This window comes from Protomyctophum parallelum (genome assembly GCF_964188405.1).
Source record: "Protomyctophum parallelum genome assembly, chromosome: 19".
NCBI lineage: Eukaryota > Metazoa > Chordata > Actinopteri > Myctophiformes > Myctophidae > Protomyctophum > Protomyctophum parallelum.
The window spans coordinates 32,936,819-32,956,952 of record NC_139717.1 but is presented as its reverse complement, the minus strand read 5'-3'; the positions used below and the strand labels follow the sequence as shown (position 1 = coordinate 32,956,952).

Below are 20,134 nucleotides of genomic sequence, written 5' to 3'. Positions count from 1 at the left end.
GAGAAGCGAATATATGAATTTATTTTATTTTCAAAACAGTGAGCTGAATTTGCTTCACCGCCCGCTGGGTGGCAGTGACGAATCAGGGTCCAGTGTGCTGAACATCTGTCAACAAGAAGAAGACAAGTTAGCAGTTAGCCAATGTAGCCTAGCTGTAGCTGTGCTCATGAATGCTCAATGAAGTAGGCTTAGAGGCACCGTTAACACAACTTCTGGACAGTCTCAGAGAGAGGGAGATGGTGGGAGAAAAAACACGGTTATTTTTAAGAGAATAAGGTTTCTACGATAGGCCACGCATGAAAGCGAGTTAAAAAAAAACAGTTTTTTCTTTAATAAATAAATTTGGCGGCAGGTAAAGTTCATTGAGGCTCGTACCGAGGGCCCGAAAGCGTCGAATTAAGTTAACGACACCACCAGGGGAAAGTGGTGGGTCTGATGTCCACCGTGAGAAGAGGAGCTTCTTATTTCTGGTGACTTTTCAACACAAGGCGACAGGACAGGAGGGGACCGTCACCCTTCTCTCTCTGAGTAAACATGTCACACTCACACACCGGACCCCCACCTCGGTGGCGGAATTGTCCCCGAAGGGGCCAGCCTGTGGCAGGTTAGTGGAACCTGTAAACATTAGCCTGGCTGGAAGAAATGCTAACATGTTGGTTCGTGTCTCTGTCTCAGTGTCTGCCTGGGACTGAATCACTTACGCCGAAAATAGCAGATCTATAAGCTCACAACGCTTCGCGGACGAGACGCATTGTGAGCTTGTAGATCTGCAATTTTCTGCACGGCTATCATGAGTGATAATGACCGTTAGCTTCACTTCACAAGTTCACACTGCTGCGCCAACAGCCAGCACAGGTCGTTAAACCTGCGTTTATTTGAGTTGCTGTGTATCATTGTTGCATTTTTTTGGGGAATAAAAAACAAACAGCATTAACGGTCATTTGTTAATTTAAGAGAAGGTCTTTGTTATGGTAGCATTCTTCCCCTTCACACTTTAGCTTGTTTATGTTAGCAGCATCTGAATTAGCCCTGTGCTCAGTGCTGTGCTGCTGTACTTGGATCACGTGTCAAAACAAACCCTAAGCCTGGCAACAGACCAGGTTGTGTGCTTTTCTGAAGAAGGAAAAAAAACTACTAAATAGTGTTTATTTAAACCCTAGACGTTATTATGTCTATTCTTTAGGTAAAAACAACAACAACCATGAGAGGTTTATGTTTAACGTTTAGGGATCACAAGGTTAGCCTGCTAGTTCTAGAACCTTATCCCAGTTTAATGGTTCGTTCGTTGTGTGCAGGTGTTGCTTTTGGCCTTAACGTTACAAGGACTATATATTTGGTATTATTGACATTTTAAATGCTGATCAAAATGCAGGTAGGGGATAATCGGGTGGACACCAGATTATCCCCTACCACCCAAAGACTAATCATTGTGTGTATTCCTGCACTATCTGCATCGAGTGATCTTGGTACATAGAAATTGATTTATTGAAGACTCTGACTTTCAAATGTACTATACATTTTGTTTTGATTGTATTGTTGTATCGTGCCTTTTGCTTTGGCAATGTAAACGTATGTTTTCTCATGCCAATAAAGCCTCTTTGAATTGAATGGATAATGCTTGCAAGCAACAAGCTATAATTTACTTTGCAAAAGAGGGAGTGCACAGTGTTGATTATTTACTGGAATGTAAATGACATCCACATTCAAAGGAGCTTTATTGGCATGAGAAAACATACGTTTACATTGCCAAAGCAAGTGTCAAAATATAATAAAACAGTTGAAAATGGGAAAGTATACAGTTGGAGGGGGTACAGCATTGTGTATACAGAGCTATGTCAGATGGCATTGTTATATAGATGTTATATGTACAGGGTATGAAGCTTTTTTAAACGAATAGCAGCAATCTTTTGAAGTCATTTTGGGACAAAAAGCAGCACATTTTCCTCAAATCTATTTAAATTGTATTCAAAATAAAAATACCTCAAATTTAAGTGTGTAAAAGTAGCAGCTCTGCTTACATGTACAGTAGGTCTAGGTCTACTCGTTACAGGCAGTAGTCCTTAGAAGGTTAACCAATGGAATAGAACCACCCTATTATCGCAACAGTTCACAAATCTGGCTTCTGTGTTCGCACATTGTTGTATTTCTCCCAAAAGGTACATGACCTGTACTTGCCTGACAGGTTTTTCTCTAGCAAAACCCTCGCATAACACAGTAATTCAGACTAGCCGATCTACATCTACATGTTGTGCTATTTGAACTATTTTAAAAGGTTTTTTAAAATAGTAAAAAATGGCAAATAAGTTTAGGGATAAGGGTTAAGGGGTGGCGCAAGATATAGCCCCACATGTACACTCTGAACTGAACCGAGAAATTGAGAATGCAAACAAAAGGAAGAGCAGCCTTGTTGCAATATCTGACATTGCATTTACCAACTGTAAACTATGTAGCTCTTTATTTCCCGCACCAGGTATTCTGTTTTGATCAATAAATAAATCTGTTAACCTATAGCTCATCTTGCAAGGACAGGTGCAACCTGGTGTTGGAGTCAGGGTCCCTCATATAATCACTAGGGATTTGACCGACTCCGTATTTAGTGTCGTTACCATTTCTCGATGTGTCTTATCGATGTTCTCCTTTTTGGGGTTTTTTTGCGCAACAGTTGAGAGACGAGTGCAACTGTGCATTCCTTGGCTGAACCGAGACAAGACTTTTTTTTTTTTTAAGATTTATTTATTGATAATGCAGATATTTACCACAATGAGTTACAGAATCATGATTTTTTTTTTTTTTTTTTTTAAACAAGACAAGACAAACTCAAAAAAGAAAAGACAAAAAACAGTAAAAACAAACCCCCCCCACCCACCCCCCACCCCAACCCCAGAAAGGAAAACTACACAGCTCTCATTACTCTGTATTGTACACAACACCTCTTGACAGCAACAACTCGGATAAATACATGAAAATAACAATATAAATAAAAACTCAAACTAAATCAACCCAGAGGAGATATTGAAGGTAGAACCTCAAAGAACCTGCCCCATATTTTTTCAAAAGTAGCAGGCCTTCTTCTTACATTGTACAGTATCTTTTCAGGGGTACAGTATGATGAAAGCTCATTCAGCCAGTGTCTCTGTGAAGGTGATTTTTCAGATTTCCAATTAACCAAGATGATTTTCTTCGCAGCTGTACTGGCGAGTAACACAAAGTATGCTTTGTTGAAATTTGTGTTGATCAATGTAACGTCACCCAGTAACCAAATTCTTGGATCATGTGGTATTTCAACCTCTATGATATCAGAGACAGTAGACAAGATGAACTTCCAATAATCAATTAAAAGTGGGCAGTTCCATAACATAATTATGTAATAGGCAGCCTTCTGTTATCTTACATCTTGGCACATAGGGGAAATGCTTCTATCAATCTTGTGTAACCTGAGCGGAGTAAAGTAAGTTCTGTGAAAAATGTTAAATTGCATCTGTCTATGTTTGGCGGAAACCAGAACCCTCTGAGCTCTCTCTAAAATTATCTCCCAATCCACATCATCATAGGTGCATCCCAAGTCTGTCTCCCATTTATGTTTCGAGACAAGACATTTTAACTTGATTGGCGATTCGGCATGGGGCGACCTACTGGAGTGTTGTGCACCCGTGCTGTGCTCAGCTGGGCTCCACCATGGCTTATTTGCATTGCGTTGATCTCCTCCTTTCACTATTAAACAGTGACTGTGAATAAGTCCACGGTCGGCCTTACTAAAAGGTAACCTTTCCGTCGTCTTTCAATCTCTGCCACGTTGCCCATGTGCATAAAATGATTGCAAACAAAACAAGATCAGTTATACCGTCAGTCGGTCACCCGGGGTTACACCAAATGTGGTGACCCATTGAAATACGGTTGAATGATTACACAATTAACACCTGGGGCTGTGTGCTTGTCAGTAACATTATCAGTGTCACTATCTATTTGGAAAACATATGATCCTTTAAACTTTTTTTAAACTGTAAGGTTTATAATGTTTTTGAAAAAGTCATTACAATTATTTTATAATATATATTAAAAATAAAAGTCGAAAATCGACACATCCCAGTAATAACCACTGTCCCACTGTGTGTTAATTCATTCCTTTTTAGGTAAATTCCTGCCGATGAAAACAATGTTGGGTCCAAAATATGATGACAAAGTTCCAGAAGAGAACAGGTTCCATCCAAGCATGTTGTCAAACTATTTAAAAAGTCTTAAGGTAAGCAATTTTCATGATGTAAAAATATTTGATGTGTAATTCACTGTTATTGTGAAACAAAAAATAAAGCCCTGTTAACACTAAACTATTTTTTTTGTCATTTGGTGTCTCTCTCTTCTAGGTAAAAATGGGCTTGCTCATTGACTTAACAAACACGACTCGGTTTTATGACCGAAATGATATTGAAAAAGAAGGCATAAAATATATGAAGCTTCAATGTAAAGGGTATGAATGAATTCATTCATGTGACTCAAATGATTGCTAGAATTCAGTATTTGTCTTCAGTATGTTGTTCAGTGTGAAATTGAGGTATTTTCAACTATACCTACTACTGCTTTGTATTTAAAATGCCATCTAACTCTGTTTAGGCATGGGGAGAGTCCATCGCCAGAGACAACAGAGATGTTTATCCGGTTGTGTGACCACTTCATGGAGAAAAATCCAACCGAATTAATTGGTAAGACAGCCATAGCCAGGTATTTGGAGTGTAGTATATAATCAATTTGATTTTCAAATTTGTAAAATAGTTTTTCTTCGTGTGCAAATAAGACTAGAAAGGTTGTTGGAACTGTGGATTTTGAGTGGGGATGATGACCTGGAGTGATTGGAGGTAGATTTGTTATGGAGAATATATTGCACTCCTTCTCATGTCATTGAGTTTGAGATGCACTAGAGGGAGCTAGAAGGTCAAGTTAACTTTGCTACATAACATTGCCTCAATACTATTCTCCCGAGTATCAGGTTTGCTTTGTACCAAATGTCTTATCCATTGATTATTTTCATTCAGTATTTGTATTTTGCACATGTTAATTTGTAAGGGACCAGAAGACGTAGGATCGAAGGATAGACATTTGACATTGTTTTGAGTTTTTCTTTTATTGAACTTGAAGTCATTCAATGGTGTTAGGGATGCACCAGTTGTGACCGTAGGTCGCATTTACTATGAAAGCCTGCATCTCCCGTCAGTTGGTCGGCCTCCATATATGGTCAAGTCTCGTGACATCACACCTCCATATATGGTCACGCGTTGTGACATCACGCCTACATATATGGTCACGCCTCGTGACACGTCACGCCACCCTGGATAACCATACATGGAGAAGACTGGAACATCACCTAGATCTGCATACTGTATATGGAGTCGGCCAGCAACTCTACATCTGACCTCAAACCCTTAGATCTCCATATATCATATTGAGCTGACCGATTCTGACATTCCATATGTTGATCCCTCCCCACCCGTCCTTCCTGTTCTGACATTCCATATGTTGATCTGACCTCATCAAACCCTGTACACTCAAGACACGCTCCATATATGGCCAGTACATAATTCATTCCATATGTTGATCTGACCCCCCATGCCAAAGTGCCAGCCCTTGCCCAGCAGTCTGCCGTCACCCAGGCGGATTCGTGCATGCGGCTTCTCGCTTCTCAGGGCGTCTTACTGGTTATATTATTTATTGCTCTTTACTTGAATTAAATCATTTTATTCTGGGATTGGGTCAATATATATTACACAGCAAATTAGTAAATAGATTTTTGCTTTGACTTGTAGACAAAAAGATGACGGGATTGGATTCCAAACATGTTCTGCTCTGTTACAGACGAGTGAATGTTTGAAAGATACAAAAAAGAGAAGTGTCTTCAAACAGGAAATAAATTAAGGCTGCCTGCGTAGAATTTTGTTGCCTAAGCAATAACTAATTTAAATTTATGGTCCTGGTTGAGTATGCTGGCTTCCAGTCCATACTGTGTGAATACTAATGCCCCAGTAACCTTGAGAGGTGCAGTTGAAAGACTGTCCTTAATAACAGATTATTATGTTAAACAAATACAAATAAATTAATTTGTGAATGGTTTTACCTGTCGCATACAGTAATTGAAATTGGGAATCATTGAGGAATGGGCTATTGTGATTTATTTTGCTTAAAATGAATCCTACTGTTGTTGGCTGTGGAAAAAACCCATGTAGATGTTGTTTTTCCTCCAAGACTTAATGGCTTTATAAAATTATTTTACAGTATACTGCTCTCATATGAATGCGTTTGTGTTTGAGTCAGTAACACAGTTTCAGTCAGTAAGAAAAACGGACATCTTGTATTTCATTTTTAGATGTGTGTGAAATCTGAACAAAATGTTTATTGTGATGTTTGGTGGTACATAGTGCCTTAGGCCAGCCTTGGGGGACACAACTAATCCGTCATGGCCGTTAGAGTTGTGCTTTCACACCCAGGACAGCAGAGAGCTCTCTGTTCCACCATTCTGAGCCCAGAGCCACTCTTGCCTGCGGACTATTGCTCTAGTCGTCTACCTAATGTTGCAAATTAAGTTGTTTACGCCTCACAGCAGAATATATTAATGTCATTTTAGCAATGCCCTCTCCCCAGCCACCTGCCGATCGGATTGTTCTTGGTTGTCTTTCTGCATGAGACCAAATTAGACAGCCATGCTCATAAATCTGATCACCTCCCTCGACTAGTTGACTGCATCTTCATTATCATCCCTTATCTTCCCTCTGTCTGATTTCATTTATCATTGACCTGTCAGACATGGGGACCGCATGTAATTCAGACGGTCTGACACGCGTCCCCATGTCGTACTAGCGTCTGCTCCCGTGCTTGCGGTTATGGTTAGGTTAGGTCGTTAGGAGATGAGGTGGGTTGTCATTTGTCGGACCAATGACTAGTCTGAACAACGTACTGCACCCGTCAGACATGCTACAAAATACCTGATGTCTAAGGCTAAATGTCTCTGTTTCAAAGAGTGGTGGAGTTAAGACACATTTCCTTAGCCCTGTTTTATACATCATCATACAGTGTCGTGTCAACATACAATGCGAGCTGGTGTTTAACAAGATGAAAAAAACCATTTCCCCCCCTAAAATCGATTATTTTATTCAAATCCATTCATCTAAATCATTTAACTGTTTTGCACCCCATTACTATAGAATCTGCTGCTCTCCTGTCCAAACATTCCCCAGGGTTCCATCAGTCAATAAGTCTCACTGTGTCTACAGGCTGGTGTCAGATCTGTAGATGAACAAGGGTTGCATGGGGGGCTACTGACTGACTTTCTGCCTCACTGCATCTCAACTTATTGATTTTCCAAGGGGAGTGCTTTGAACTGGATATGTTCATGCTAAATTCACTGGGGCTTTTGAAATTACCGTGCCATCTTTGCAGTTTGCATTACATCAGGATGAATTGAAGGCAGAGGGAGGATAACACAGGTGGTAGGTAGCGATGTAATGTTGCTGAGGCCAAATGTAATCAATTGATGCACTCGCTTTAGACGAGGGCGTCTGCTGAAGTTTAATGTGATTTTGCATGCAATATGGAATTGTCTTGACTGGTGTCTCTTTGTTCTTTTCCAAGGGGTCCACTGCACGCACGGCTTCAACCGGACAGGCTTCCTGGTGTGTGCATACCTGGTAGAGAAGATGGACTGGAGGTAACTGACGTCACGCCCCTGGATCAGTCTCGGTGCCTGTCTTCCCTCAGGAGGGCGCATTTTTTCCTCAATTTTCGTCAGCCCATGTCAGAACAACGCTGATGCACTACAACATGAACCACACTGTGTGGGCTCTCCCTCAGCTGCTTACATCATTGCCCCCCCCCCACCCCCTGCTAGGGCACCGCTTTGCAGTGAAGGCTGTGGCCCATCGGCCCCTGTCGATGCCTTCTATATATGTGTGATGACTTGATGTGAGACGCTGTCACTAAAGATAAAGTCACGTTTCATGAAGAGGCTCGCTGGATTAGTGGAGACAGAACCAAGCTGGAGACTCCAGGGGTGCTGAATAATTTACAGCAGTGGTGTTGTCTTAAGGCAGAGGTGGAACAGTAGAGGGAGTCTGGGAAAGATTGCAGCTTCTGCTTTAGTAGTCTATTCCAGTTCAGGTTAAAAACGGCATGGTAAACTGGCCTTCTAGTGATGTAAGCAACACAGCCGAGCAGCTCTACTACAATTAATAATAATGGGTGTGTTAGATTTCGGATTCAATACTGTATGCTTGCACATTGGCACACCCATGGCTCTGTGCACAGATCCATGGGTGCCTTGCCTGCCATGTTTTTAATATGCTGTAGTTGGTTAATCTGAATTTGAAAACAAACCGCGTATATGGCCAGGGTTACCCCTACAACCACATCTCAGTGGAATATCCTGTAAAATCCATAATTTGTCCATTTGATTACATTTGTAGCGTTTCAAATGGATAAATTAACTCCCAGGCTTCTCCAGTAATATGAGCCATCAATTCCAAAATATTAAAATTATGTATTTTAAAAGATAAAGCTATCCATAAACTGCTGCAGTGCAGGCACAGTCAGTGTACACCAGACTGTAGGTTTTGAAGTTTTAATGTACAGTACCAGTGTATATCATTTTGTAATGTATTGTTTTGTTTAACATCCAAGCCCCATTTAAAAAATGGCAAAAGTAGCTGAGCCTTATTTTAAATTGCATATTCTTTCTCGTCACAGCGTCGAGGCGGCTGTAGCTGCCTTCGGCCAGTCCCGTGCCCCAGGGATCTACAAGGGAGACTACCTCAAGGAGCTCTTTCGTCGCTATGGCGACGTGGATGACGCTCCCCCTGCCCCCGAGCTGCCGGAGTGGTGCTTCGACGACGATGAAGACGAACAGGACGAGGATGACGACGGCAACGCGATTGGTCAGGAGTCTCCGTCTGCCCCCAGCTCCTCTGGGTCGGCGCCCGGCAAACGGAGGAAGGAGAGATTAAAGCTGGTGAGAGAGAGAGAGAGAGAGTTCCCCCCCTACTTAAAGCATTATACTTATATATGTAGTTGACCCCCAGGGGGTCAACTACATATCTTTGTCGACCGACAAACTCACAACACCTACTGAGCTTGTAGATCTGCTGTTTTTGCCAACTGTTTGCCTATTTTGGGGACCATGTGGTGAAGTAGGGAAAATACCGCATCCATGCCTCCCTGATCCGCATGTCTCTGGGTCTCATGCAGAGAATGTTGACGCAGAGCCCAGCAGTACGCTTTCTCCACTAAATGATCCACTTCCCGTGTTCAGTCATGTAGGACGTGCCCGGTGTATTTTTACAACATTCAGCCATCATTTTCTTGCCATGATTCTCCAGCTGCATGTGAAATAGTAACTCACTGCGTTTTAGTTAAATATTTCATTAATGCCACCAAGCGAGAGTGGTAGAATTAGAAGTGTTGACTCTTTCATTTTAACTTTGCTGGAGCTCTTTGGGAATCTGTGGTGTAAAAAGTGGCATAATGCTCATTCATCCTCAGTCATTAACATGTAACCCCCTTATGGCCACCCTAATTAACAGTGGATTGTGCCTTCTACCTGCACTATTCATGTTTTTAATTCATCATTTTAATAGAAAAATCTGTGATATACACACTATATCTCATTTTCACGTGGCAATCCTATGGACCGATTCCGTAACGGGTCTCATGGTCGCAGCCTACGTATTTCCATCTGCGGTTTCCCCGCACCAAGCGTCTACTACAGTGAATCGAAAAGTGACTGATGTTAGTCTGCCTCAAACGTTACTCTTTTACCTGCTTTTTACTAACGCTAACATTACAAAGAGGCCCAGAACATCGGGATGAACCTGTGTAGTTTATGGCTGCTCCAACAGTAGTGGCAACATTCAAGAATGTCAAAATATCTACCGCGGTGGCTGAGACCAGAGCCATTGAGTAATGGTCCTGGTCCTGAAAGATACATAACGTCAGTCTTACTCAATACAATACCCAATGTTTCTGTTTTAGGAACACAAGGCTGCTGTACTTTATACCTCATACTAAGCCTGTACTAATACATCCAATAACAATTATCGCCCTCCCTCCCATCCTTCAGATGCTTGACAAATCCGGAAGCACAATGGTGGATTCAAACCCACAACTTCGACGGTGATTGGCAGACACTTTAGCACTGCGCCACCCGAGCAACCACTGACACACTATGTTTTCCGTCCTAGAGGTGTATAACTGGTCACCTCCTTTTTTCCATCTACATAAAATCTCTTTGCTGTCGCAACGTGTTGAGTTTGTAGATTGGCTATTCCTTGCAGAATGTTGTGTCGACTAGAGCCGAAGGTGTCAATTTTAAAGTTATGCAGCTTCTGCACTTCTGGTAAAAGAATAGGTAGAGAACTAGCAGCACTAGTTAAGAAGTTTGGAAAGGCAGTATGATGGCGTTTCCTGACAGCTGAAGCAAGGATTCCTGTTCTTTTCGTATACGGATAAATAACAACTGTTTGGGGAACCTTCACCTTCACCTGTACGGAGGCTGTGCAGCTGTCTTGTTTTATATTGATATATTTTTATTGATTTTTTCATTTTATGACAAAGACAAGACAGGAAAAACAAAAACAAACAAACAAACAACAGACAGCTCAGCTCAGGCGCGTTGTGGAACAAAGGACACAGTTATACACTTATACCCAAAAAGTGCAAAAATAAGACATTTGCAGTTTGGTGCTTGAAAGTTTAGATGGGTTGCAGCTGTCTTGGTTAATGTTTTTCCTCTTCTTTGTTTCCCCCACGCCTCCCAGGGTGCCGTGTTCCTGGAGGGTGTCACAGTGAAGGGCGTCACACAGGTCACCACACAACCCAAACTGGGAGAATGTCAAACCAAATGTCAGAAGTTCGCCGAATGGGAAAAGTAAGGCACCTCGCTGCTTTCTCATGCCGTACATATGCGTGCGTGTGAGAGTACGTGGGCATACAGTATTGTATTGCGACTCTGCGAGTGACTCATGCTTACTGAACCACTCCGTTTTTAGATCATCACACTTATAAGACAGGCAGGCACTGGAGTTGAGAATAGACTTTCCTTTTTTCCCCTTGACAGCTATACTGCTGGAGCCATTTTAATGATATAGCGTAGAATCTATACTGTCTCCATCTCAGAACACAGAACGCCATTAAATCTGAGTCCCCACTGTTTCCACCAGTAGCATTTCTTATTTGTGTATATGCATGCAACTATTTAATTAGGTCCACCTGTCCCCACAAAACAACACACTTAAAGGTAGGGTAAGTGATATTTTTTGGTTAAAACAAAGTTATTTTGTTAAAATGTTAAATCACTATTATATCGTGATAGTAATCATTGCTATAATATAGAGTGTTTGTTCAGTAACAGGGGTCTCCCTGTCTCTCCAGCTCTTTAATTAAAAAAATCATACCCGTGTGAAGTGATAATGCATCATCATACATCATCTCAATCCGGCCAATCACAATTTGCGTCCTCACTTTTGTCTTCAATGTTTGTGTTTACACAAACTCAAAACTGGCCATTCATTGTCAATGGCATTCAATGTTTGTGTTTGCACAAATACTTAAAACTGGCCATTCATTGTCAATGGCATTCAATGTTTGTGTTACAGGGTTCCAGTTCCAATTTTGGCTGCTCATTTCTTTGTGTCATCACTTACAATTCCACTTGTTTAATCTGTATCCTGACTGCGTTCTCTATCTATACATTCTATAACATTGAGTACACAATATAGAGCTTTCTAACACTTAATTTAACCAAAGAAAATAACTTACCCTACCAATAAAGAGACAAATGGCAGGTACTCATTAACAGGTTGTCCCAATATCAAAAACTGATAGACTCTTGGAAGATCAGCCCCTGGGCATTTGGATTGCATTGATCCAAATTAAATATATCGACAAACTAAGATGTTTGTGTGTAAGTTTGTCCAATCCTCTGTTTTCCAGGTCTGGTTTTCCTGGCGCTCAGCCAGTGTCCATGGACAGGAGGAACCTCCGTTTTTTGGAGCAGAATCCCTACAAGGTCAGCTGGAAGGCTGACGGAACACGGTGGGTCCCATTTATTACAGCCTTGAGATGTCAATCTGCATTCTTTAATGTGAATGCAGGTTGGCTTCACGTCTTTTCATGTCTCTGCCCCATGGATATTCACAAAGCATGTACAAGAATGCCCGAGAGATTTGTCCAGGTGTAATTAGTCAGAGCCATGAGATGAATACCAACATTGTTTCTATAGTTCCTGCAGGTTTTTTTAATTTATGTAATTGTTCTGAGTTGGTTTTATATTCTTCTGAGGAGTTGGAGGTGGTAATTACGCAATGGCTCAACTGGCCGCCTGTGTTTAACCGTCTGTAACCCAAATTTCCTTTTCCCTTGTAATACCAGTGGGTAAAAAATATATATAAATTGCCAGCATAGAGACTCAAAGTGTCATCCCCAGAATTATCGTCATGTGTCTGTTCCCACGTTAGTTGAATGAATTGGGTACAATATCCAATGCTTGCACGAGAGGTGTCTATAAGCATGCAAGACTGAGCTTTTGGGGATGATAAAATATTTATTTGGGATGACCTGAAACCACCTGTAGACTGGCAGACCAGGTCATTTAACTTAAATATAATTAAAATCTGCTCTTGTCACAGATTCTTCTCTCTCTCTCGCTCTCTCCCCAATGACACATTTTGTTCATAAAACCAACATCTCTTGCATAAGCAACCTCATGATGCACTGCCATACAGGTTAATGCTTTCCATCATGTATTCTGATAAGTTTGGGTGATTGTGATATTGACGGTACAGCATTATAATGCCAGCATTCAAAATCGGTATATACAATTAAATTGCAGGCATTTCGAGTAAGTAGGAAAGTGTTTCAAGTGGAATTTTGAAGTTCTGCAACTAGACGTCCATTCTTGAAACCACTTTGAGTGGTCTCGTCTCGTTTCGCTTGATCTGCCAGAGGGTAGCCTTGAAGGGGAATGTGCTTTAGTATTCCACTTGTCTGCTACCAACATCCTTCTCGGTTTCTGTTGGTTGGAAAATGTTCACCACTTTTGTGAATATTTCATGAACTTGCATCAATTTTGAGAATTTTACATGTTGGCACTTTAATTTCCTGTAAGAATGAGATGTGCAGAGTACGGAACTGGCACCTGACCAGGATAGTACTAATGGTGTGTGCTGGGCTGCCACTATCTGACCTTACCTGTCACTTTCTGTTGGTCTCAATGACTCAACATTTACTCAGAACTTGCTTTCAAAGTACAGTGTGTGACGCCGAAGCCCCGGCTTTCCTTCCAGTTACTGGAAGTGTCTAGTCAACAGAAATACACCCCAAGTTCTTCGATTACCAAAGGGAGAGAGAAAGAGACAGAATATTAATTTATTCTCACAGAAGTAAGCCTCCAGTAGAGCTGCGTAATATTTCCTTAATATTCCCGTAAAGATTTCTTTTGACGGGGCAAGATGAGATGAAGGAGAATCGTTGCTATCTCTTAAAAGCATATTCGGGCTCTGACAGCTCTGACAACACTTCAAAATAATTTAGATTCTGTCTGCAGGGTTCCAAAAATATTAATATGCACCCTGAACATTTGTCTGTCACACAGAGACATATGGGGGAGAGATGGTGAGAGTCAAAGAGAGAAACACAGGGGACTGCTGGCTGCTCATACAACAGCTCAGAGCTCAGGGTCTTTAATGTTAAAATTCTGGATGTTGAAGACATCCAGAATTTTACAGTAAAAACACGGTTCACAGCCATACTTTGGCTGCACTCTTTGCTGTAAAGGCAATGCATAATGTTGGCCGTTTTAACGTATCTGAGCCATGGTCATTGAACAAGCCATTCTTTGCAAAAGTCATATTTTGGTATTTTGTTATGTGATTTTGTTTTGTTAAAGATGTTTTAAACCTAGCTCAGATCAAAAAATCATGACAATTAAGTAACTATGTTCAGCTTAATTTATACTTTCATGTCAACTTGTGTGAACTTTGTCAAGTTCACAACAATGCTTTGCAGATGCAGATCTTGTAGATCTGCCAATTATGGCACATGGCGGCATCGTACGGCAGAGCATAAATTAAAATGGCAGAAACTAATCACACTGGTGATTCGTTGTATGATGTCGCTCAAGGAGCAGTACAGTGCACAGTTTAATGCATACAATGCACACTTTTCTTACGGTTAGGGATGTTGGGGAACAGTTTGACTGCAGGATTAAAACCTTGCAATCCCCATTTGACTGCCTAGTTTTTAACTTTTTCACTTGTAATCCTTTTTTTATTTTTATTAAGATATGCAGTAAAGGCCGTGTCGGGCTCGGGAGTCGAACCCGCGGCACACTGCGACTGGATTACCAGTCGGGTGCCCAGACGGTTAAGCCACCGCCTGGGCCTTTGTTGTCGTGTTAAAAAATAAACCAAACTGCCGATCAATAACAAAGAGCATAGGACAGAGCCACCCATAGCGCATTGCCATTGGAATGCATTGGGCCTCAATTTCCCAGAAGCCTTTGCATGCCAGTGCGACAGAAAAATGTCATCTGAACGCATCACCTATGCCACTCGGTCCGATGGAAAACCTGTAAGTCTTAAAACGTGCCCAGGCGGTGGCGTAACCGTCTGGGCACCCAACTGGTAATCCAGTCGCAGTGTGCCGCGGGTTCGACTCCCGAGCCCGACACGGCCTTTACTGCATGTCTTCCCCCATCTCTCTCCCGTTTCCTGTCAGCCTACTGTCTGTCCCTTCAAAAAACCAATAAAAGGCGTAAGCCGCAAAAAACATCACCAAAACTCATGTGGTTTTATTTTTTCATAACTATTTTAGATTCCTGTTGATTTTACTATTTGAAGATCTGGATCCGGATCCACGGATCCAGTCCGGGTTTTCTTCCCAATAAAATGGACAAATCAACAGGAAGATAACATTTTAATGAAAAAATAAAACCACATGAGTTTTGGTGATGCTCTATATTGTCTAAATCAACATTGTTTGTGTTTGTTTACATACTAAAAGAGTGACTTTGAGAGCTGTTTTAGCTACAATGTAAGTCAATGAGGAGCATATTTTGAATTATCAATTTCTAATCACTGGAGCAGTAATTTATTTCTTGTCCACTTCTTGTAACTACACAACCCAAACCTCAAAAAAATTGGTCTTACCCTTTAACAACTAACTGGTTAATCGATCGATAAGGTTATCAAAAAATTATCAATTAATTAATTAATCTATAATTCCCATCCCTACTTACGGTATTTATTCCCTGCACCTGCATTCAGAGAATAAGAGAAAAAGTACTGGACAGAATTTTGGTCACGTGTGAGCAAAACATTTTGCACTTTCCTATGGTCTTTTGACAAAAAAGAAAGACCAGACTGCACCAGAACTTTTCCAAGTGATTGTCCTTCCCACATCCTGTAAATGTTTGTTTTGACGACTCAGTCAATAGACACACGGCGCCTACAAAGTCACATTTCAGTGACATCACTTACGAGGCTACGAGCGCCGACTTTGAAGAGGGGAATTCTCAATAATACATCCCATTCCCGACTGACTTTGTTCATGTCTATATTTTGATCATGTCACAGGCTTATATATATATCTATATATCCGTGGCAGGTTCTACATTCCATGGAGCTCAGACGGTGTGTTTTGCCGTTGTTGTATAATTACCTTGGCTGAATGTAGTTAGGGAAATAATCCAACTAAATGGAGGAGTGATATATCCTAACATTTTCAACTACTCAGTGAATTCTCCAGATTAGTATTGCAAGGTGCTGTTTGTCTCCACCAGGCCTGGGCTTGGGGAGAGAGTATGTTTTGCACTCCGTCCGTCCGTCTGTGTACAGCTAATCTCTGGCACCGTTAACCCGGTCGATGCCAAACTTTGCACACACACTCCCTAGATGCCAAGTTGCCAACGATGAACCTCTGCCCCAAATTTTCCAGTATGGCCTGTTATAGCGCCACCAGGAAGCCGACTTTTGTAAAACACTTTTTTATATTACTACTCCATATTTTGTCCAAAAATCCTACAAATCGTTACACAGTATCTCTATAGTCATGTGCTCATGGGCTTTCAAAGTTTACAGGATTGGCCCGTTTTGAACAAAAAGCCTCAAATCATGAACGCAGCGTGCAATTTACGTGAAATCTTTCACAGACGTTCCTACTAGGCTGAGGAATATATCCCACCCTTTTCACATTGGCCTGTTAATAGCGCCACCAACAGGTGGATGTTTGCAAAACACATTGTTGGAACAAAATGCCTCAAATCATCCAATTGCCATCCAAGGCGTAAGAAGAAATGGCACCCTTTTCACATTGGCTTATTATAGCGCCACCAGGAGGCCACAACCTCACCTGCCCTGGTGGAGACCTCTGCCGGTGTGCCCCGAGGGGCACTTTTTGTAGTTAGTATTATTATTATTGTTTTTGTTAATTTTCCATATTTAACTGGGTCTTTAACAATAACCTAGAATATGTAGTTGGAATTGAAGCTATTCGTTAAGGCTCCACATTTGCTGGTGTTGGTGGTTTCTGATTCTGCGTTGTTGGATTGTCTTTTGGAATCGCTACATCGAGTGATGTATTTTATTCAGGTAGCATAATAATGGATATATAGAATTAGATTGAAACCCTCAATAGAGTAAGCAGTTAGAACCTTTCCACTTGCAGAATTCAAGTAAGTGTAAGAAATGTTTGGAGTTATTTGTGTAGCTGTCACAAAGCTGCTTAATAATTTGGTCAACACATACATACGCACGCACGTTGCTGCACGCGCACACATGCTGTCAACATTTTTTGAAAGGATGAGACGGAATTGCGATGTTTCATTGATTTGTTATATGGGACTTTACTAATCTGACAGTAATAGCTACCTGGGTTTTCGGTTCCCATTTCCCTTCCAGCAGATACATAATGTTATTATTAGCCTGAAAGTAAAGACGGACTATGCCTGGCCTGCTGTGTGCATTTCCTTTTATCTTTGTAAAACTTTCACTGCGGGTTGCATCATGTCTGACACTGGTTTTGAGGAACTTTGTTGTAAGAAGTGATGTACTGCAGCTTCTCTTGTCAAATTGAATGCAAGTTTGGCATTGTGCCTATAATTTGGTCAAACGAGGCTGTAATGGAATGACCGTTACCTGAATTTCCCCCTGGATTTAATAAAGGTTTATCTTATCTTACTCTCTCCTTCGGAGGGGCATACTGTTCTCAGCCTTGATATTATCTTCCTTTGTTTGAGCTGAAAATTGGGATGGGAGCATTTTAAACGGTGCAATCTGCAAATATCTTAAACCTTTTGCTAGCAGACCCATTCGCCAAGTCTTCTCTATCCTCCGGGGTGTTTTGTTAAGAAAGGAATGATAACTAGAAAAAGTGCTCTTCTGGCATAGGTAGGGGTGTGTGTGTGTGTGTGTGACACGCGGCTTGGCCTGTTGTAGCGCCACCATGAGGCTGATTTGAAAACTGTCAAGTGGCATTTCTTCCAAAGCCTAGTGGGAATATGCATGCACAGTCTTGATCACATGACTATGGAGAGCATGTTTACCGATTTGCGAGCATGTGTACCGATTTGCGTGATTTGCGTGATTTGAGTAATGTTAGAAAATGTGTTTTACATATGTCGGCCTCCTGGTGGCGCTATAAAGAGCAGATGTGAAAAATTCCAGGCAAAGGTTTTTCCTTGGCCTCTAGGGAGTTGGCATACAAAGTTATCCACAGATCCGTGCAGTTAGAGGTAAAAACACTTTTCGGCCAGTTATCGTGCCACCATGAGGCTGAGTTCCTTCCTCGGCCTAGTGGGAATGTGCGTGCACAATTTCATGGAAATCACACAATGTGTTCATGATTTGCAGCATTTTGTTTGAAATTGAGCATCTTGCGAACTTTGGAAGCCAATCTTAGCCAATCAGGATGGAGTCTGAGAAATCTGAAAGACCCGTTTAGTTGAATGGCTCTAGAGAGAGCCATTGCCTTCGGTCTGGTGGATACAACAAGGCCAGGACAGATGGCAGTGAGCTCTCCCTTGGTCATCTGTCAGTGGATCTGCATACTCACCGTATAAGGACATTGGTGGCGCTGTTAATCACAACTTCTTACAGTGTAGCAGGTCATATTAATATGACTTAGTGACCGTGTTGTAATGATAAAGGGCAAGTGCTGAATCATAAGCCGTAACGTGTGGGGTGGTCACGGCCTGGAATTATGCCATGCGTAAAATGAGACTAATGAACTTTGAGGATTTGTGTTTTCTCTCAGATTTTACATATTGTCTCAATTAGTTTAATTCATCCTGCCTCATGGATTGGGCAGATAATTTAAATGTCCTACATCCTAGCCTGTGGCATGTTTTAAGACATGAAGTGGAGTTTTAATGGGAAACGTGTCCCTCAAGGTGGTTCACAAAGATTGTTTGCAAAAGCGGAGGCCTTCTGAAACATATTGCATATTCTAAATCCCTCCAGCTTCCATTGTTGCTTAGGCGAAGATAAGAAAACTTTCCAAGTAGGTAAGTCGCTTGTTGGATTAGAGATTGAATAATTCAGTGCGGTTTTAATGCATTTCACTCATAGCTTCCCTGTTAAGTTAAATAAGGCTAGAATAGATTGACCACACATGTGCACCGACAATCCGACATTCTACAAATAATTTCACACAGTACTAATTCTCAGTTCAAAATGTTAAGTTATTTTGGATTCACAACCTTAACATTCAAAGTAAACGTTATGTAGGGGTGCAGCAGTACAAACAAAAGCAAAAAATCTATAGTTGCAACTCTGTTTTTATTTACTCGCTGTATTCACTTGTTTTTACCAAAATTTAACATAAATCTGTTTATGTTAAATTGGGTGAGGACTTGGCTGTGTTTATTTTCTCTTAACCAACCCCTCACTACTACCAACTTTCTGTTGAGTTTCTCTCCCAGAATGGGGAAATCGATGGTTTTCGACTGTCTCTTTGAAGTGCCAAATTGTATTTTCTTTCTGTTTGGAGAGGTTGAATGTTATCATGGAATTCTTGGCCCTCTGGTCTGTCTGTATTGCCTTGAGTGTTTTTTGATGACACTTACAGTATGGTGCAGGTGCACCAGACTTCAATCAATAGCAACACTTACAAAGATAAGGAAACGATTAATAATGGTTGCAAATTTGATTTCCTCTGAACTATGGTTTGCATTCATACGGATAGAGCTTGTAAGGTTTGTTGAAGATTACCTCTTTATTTGATGATTTTTAAAGCTAAAACCAGGGAGACTGTGCTTATGGTGCTGTATCACCTAATAATGATTGTGAGAAGGTCTCTACGGTGGAAAGATTAAGCCAGTGTATAACTAGGGCTGGGGCGGTATATGGATTTCTTTTATTGTGTTAATAAATCACTATATTCATTGAAGGAAGCATGAGATCAGTTCGGGGCTCCGGTTGGCAGAGGGAGAGTAGTTCCCAGATATACAGCTTAGGCAATTGGCACGGGTGAAAACTGGGTGAACTCAATACGTGTGTATGCCTTACACGCGGTATTGCGGTTATTGTACCCAGCCAAACATCTACTCCTGGAGTCCTGAACCACACAAACCCTTATTTCCCTATTCTGGGCATGGTGAGCATTCGCAGAAAATTAAAAACTACAAGCTCACAAAGCATCATTTTGCAACACATTGTGAGCTTGTTGATCAGCTATTTTGAAGACATTTGAAGTAGTAAAAAAGGCGGTATAGACCCCTTGTGAGACTGATTCCAGTCAACTGAAGTATTTTAAAATCCAATGTATTATATAAATGTTGCCCTTTAATACCTTTTTATACCCACTGAAGTCTAAACAACCACTCAAATCATTGATTTTCATCCTCTCTCAGGATACTATTTCAAGCCATTTCAGCTGCAATATCAAAAATGTCCTCCTCACCACTTATCCCCGCCCACCTCAGTCTAGGTGGGAGGGGTGGAGGGAGTGGGGCATTGAACCGTCGTGGGAGGAGGTGGCGACCGTGGGGAGAGAAACAAGAAGCAAAACAAAACAAGTTTGTTTCATGTTGGAAGTTGAAACTTGCGATAAGGGGGAAATTCTTCACGATGCAAATACAGAAATGATTGACAAAGTAAAATAGAAT

At 41.2% G+C, this 20,134-nt stretch overlaps 1 protein-coding gene across 2 annotated transcripts in view; it reads left to right on the top strand.

Moving 5' to 3' along the window:
* Positions 1 to 157: 157 nt before the first annotated feature.
* The window catches only part of LOC310876764 (mRNA-capping enzyme-like), a 98,798-nt gene continuing 78,821 nt past the window's right edge, over positions 158 to 20,134 (top strand). The window contains exons 1-8 of one of the 2 annotated variants that reach the window (XM_083790409.1): positions 158 to 604; positions 4,131 to 4,240; positions 4,362 to 4,465; positions 4,609 to 4,697; positions 7,615 to 7,690; positions 8,725 to 8,986; positions 10,791 to 10,900; positions 11,965 to 12,066. In XM_083790409.1, coding sequence (XP_083646535.1) covers positions 535 to 604; positions 4,131 to 4,240; positions 4,362 to 4,465; positions 4,609 to 4,697; positions 7,615 to 7,690; positions 8,725 to 8,986; positions 10,791 to 10,900; positions 11,965 to 12,066 — 923 coding nt within the window. In that variant the 5' untranslated portion in view covers positions 158 to 534. Of the gene's footprint in view, positions 605 to 4,130; positions 4,241 to 4,361; positions 4,466 to 4,608; positions 4,698 to 7,614; positions 7,691 to 8,724; positions 8,987 to 10,790; positions 10,901 to 11,964; positions 12,067 to 20,134 lie in introns of those variants that run through there. The other variant, XM_083790410.1, reaches the window with a different exon arrangement.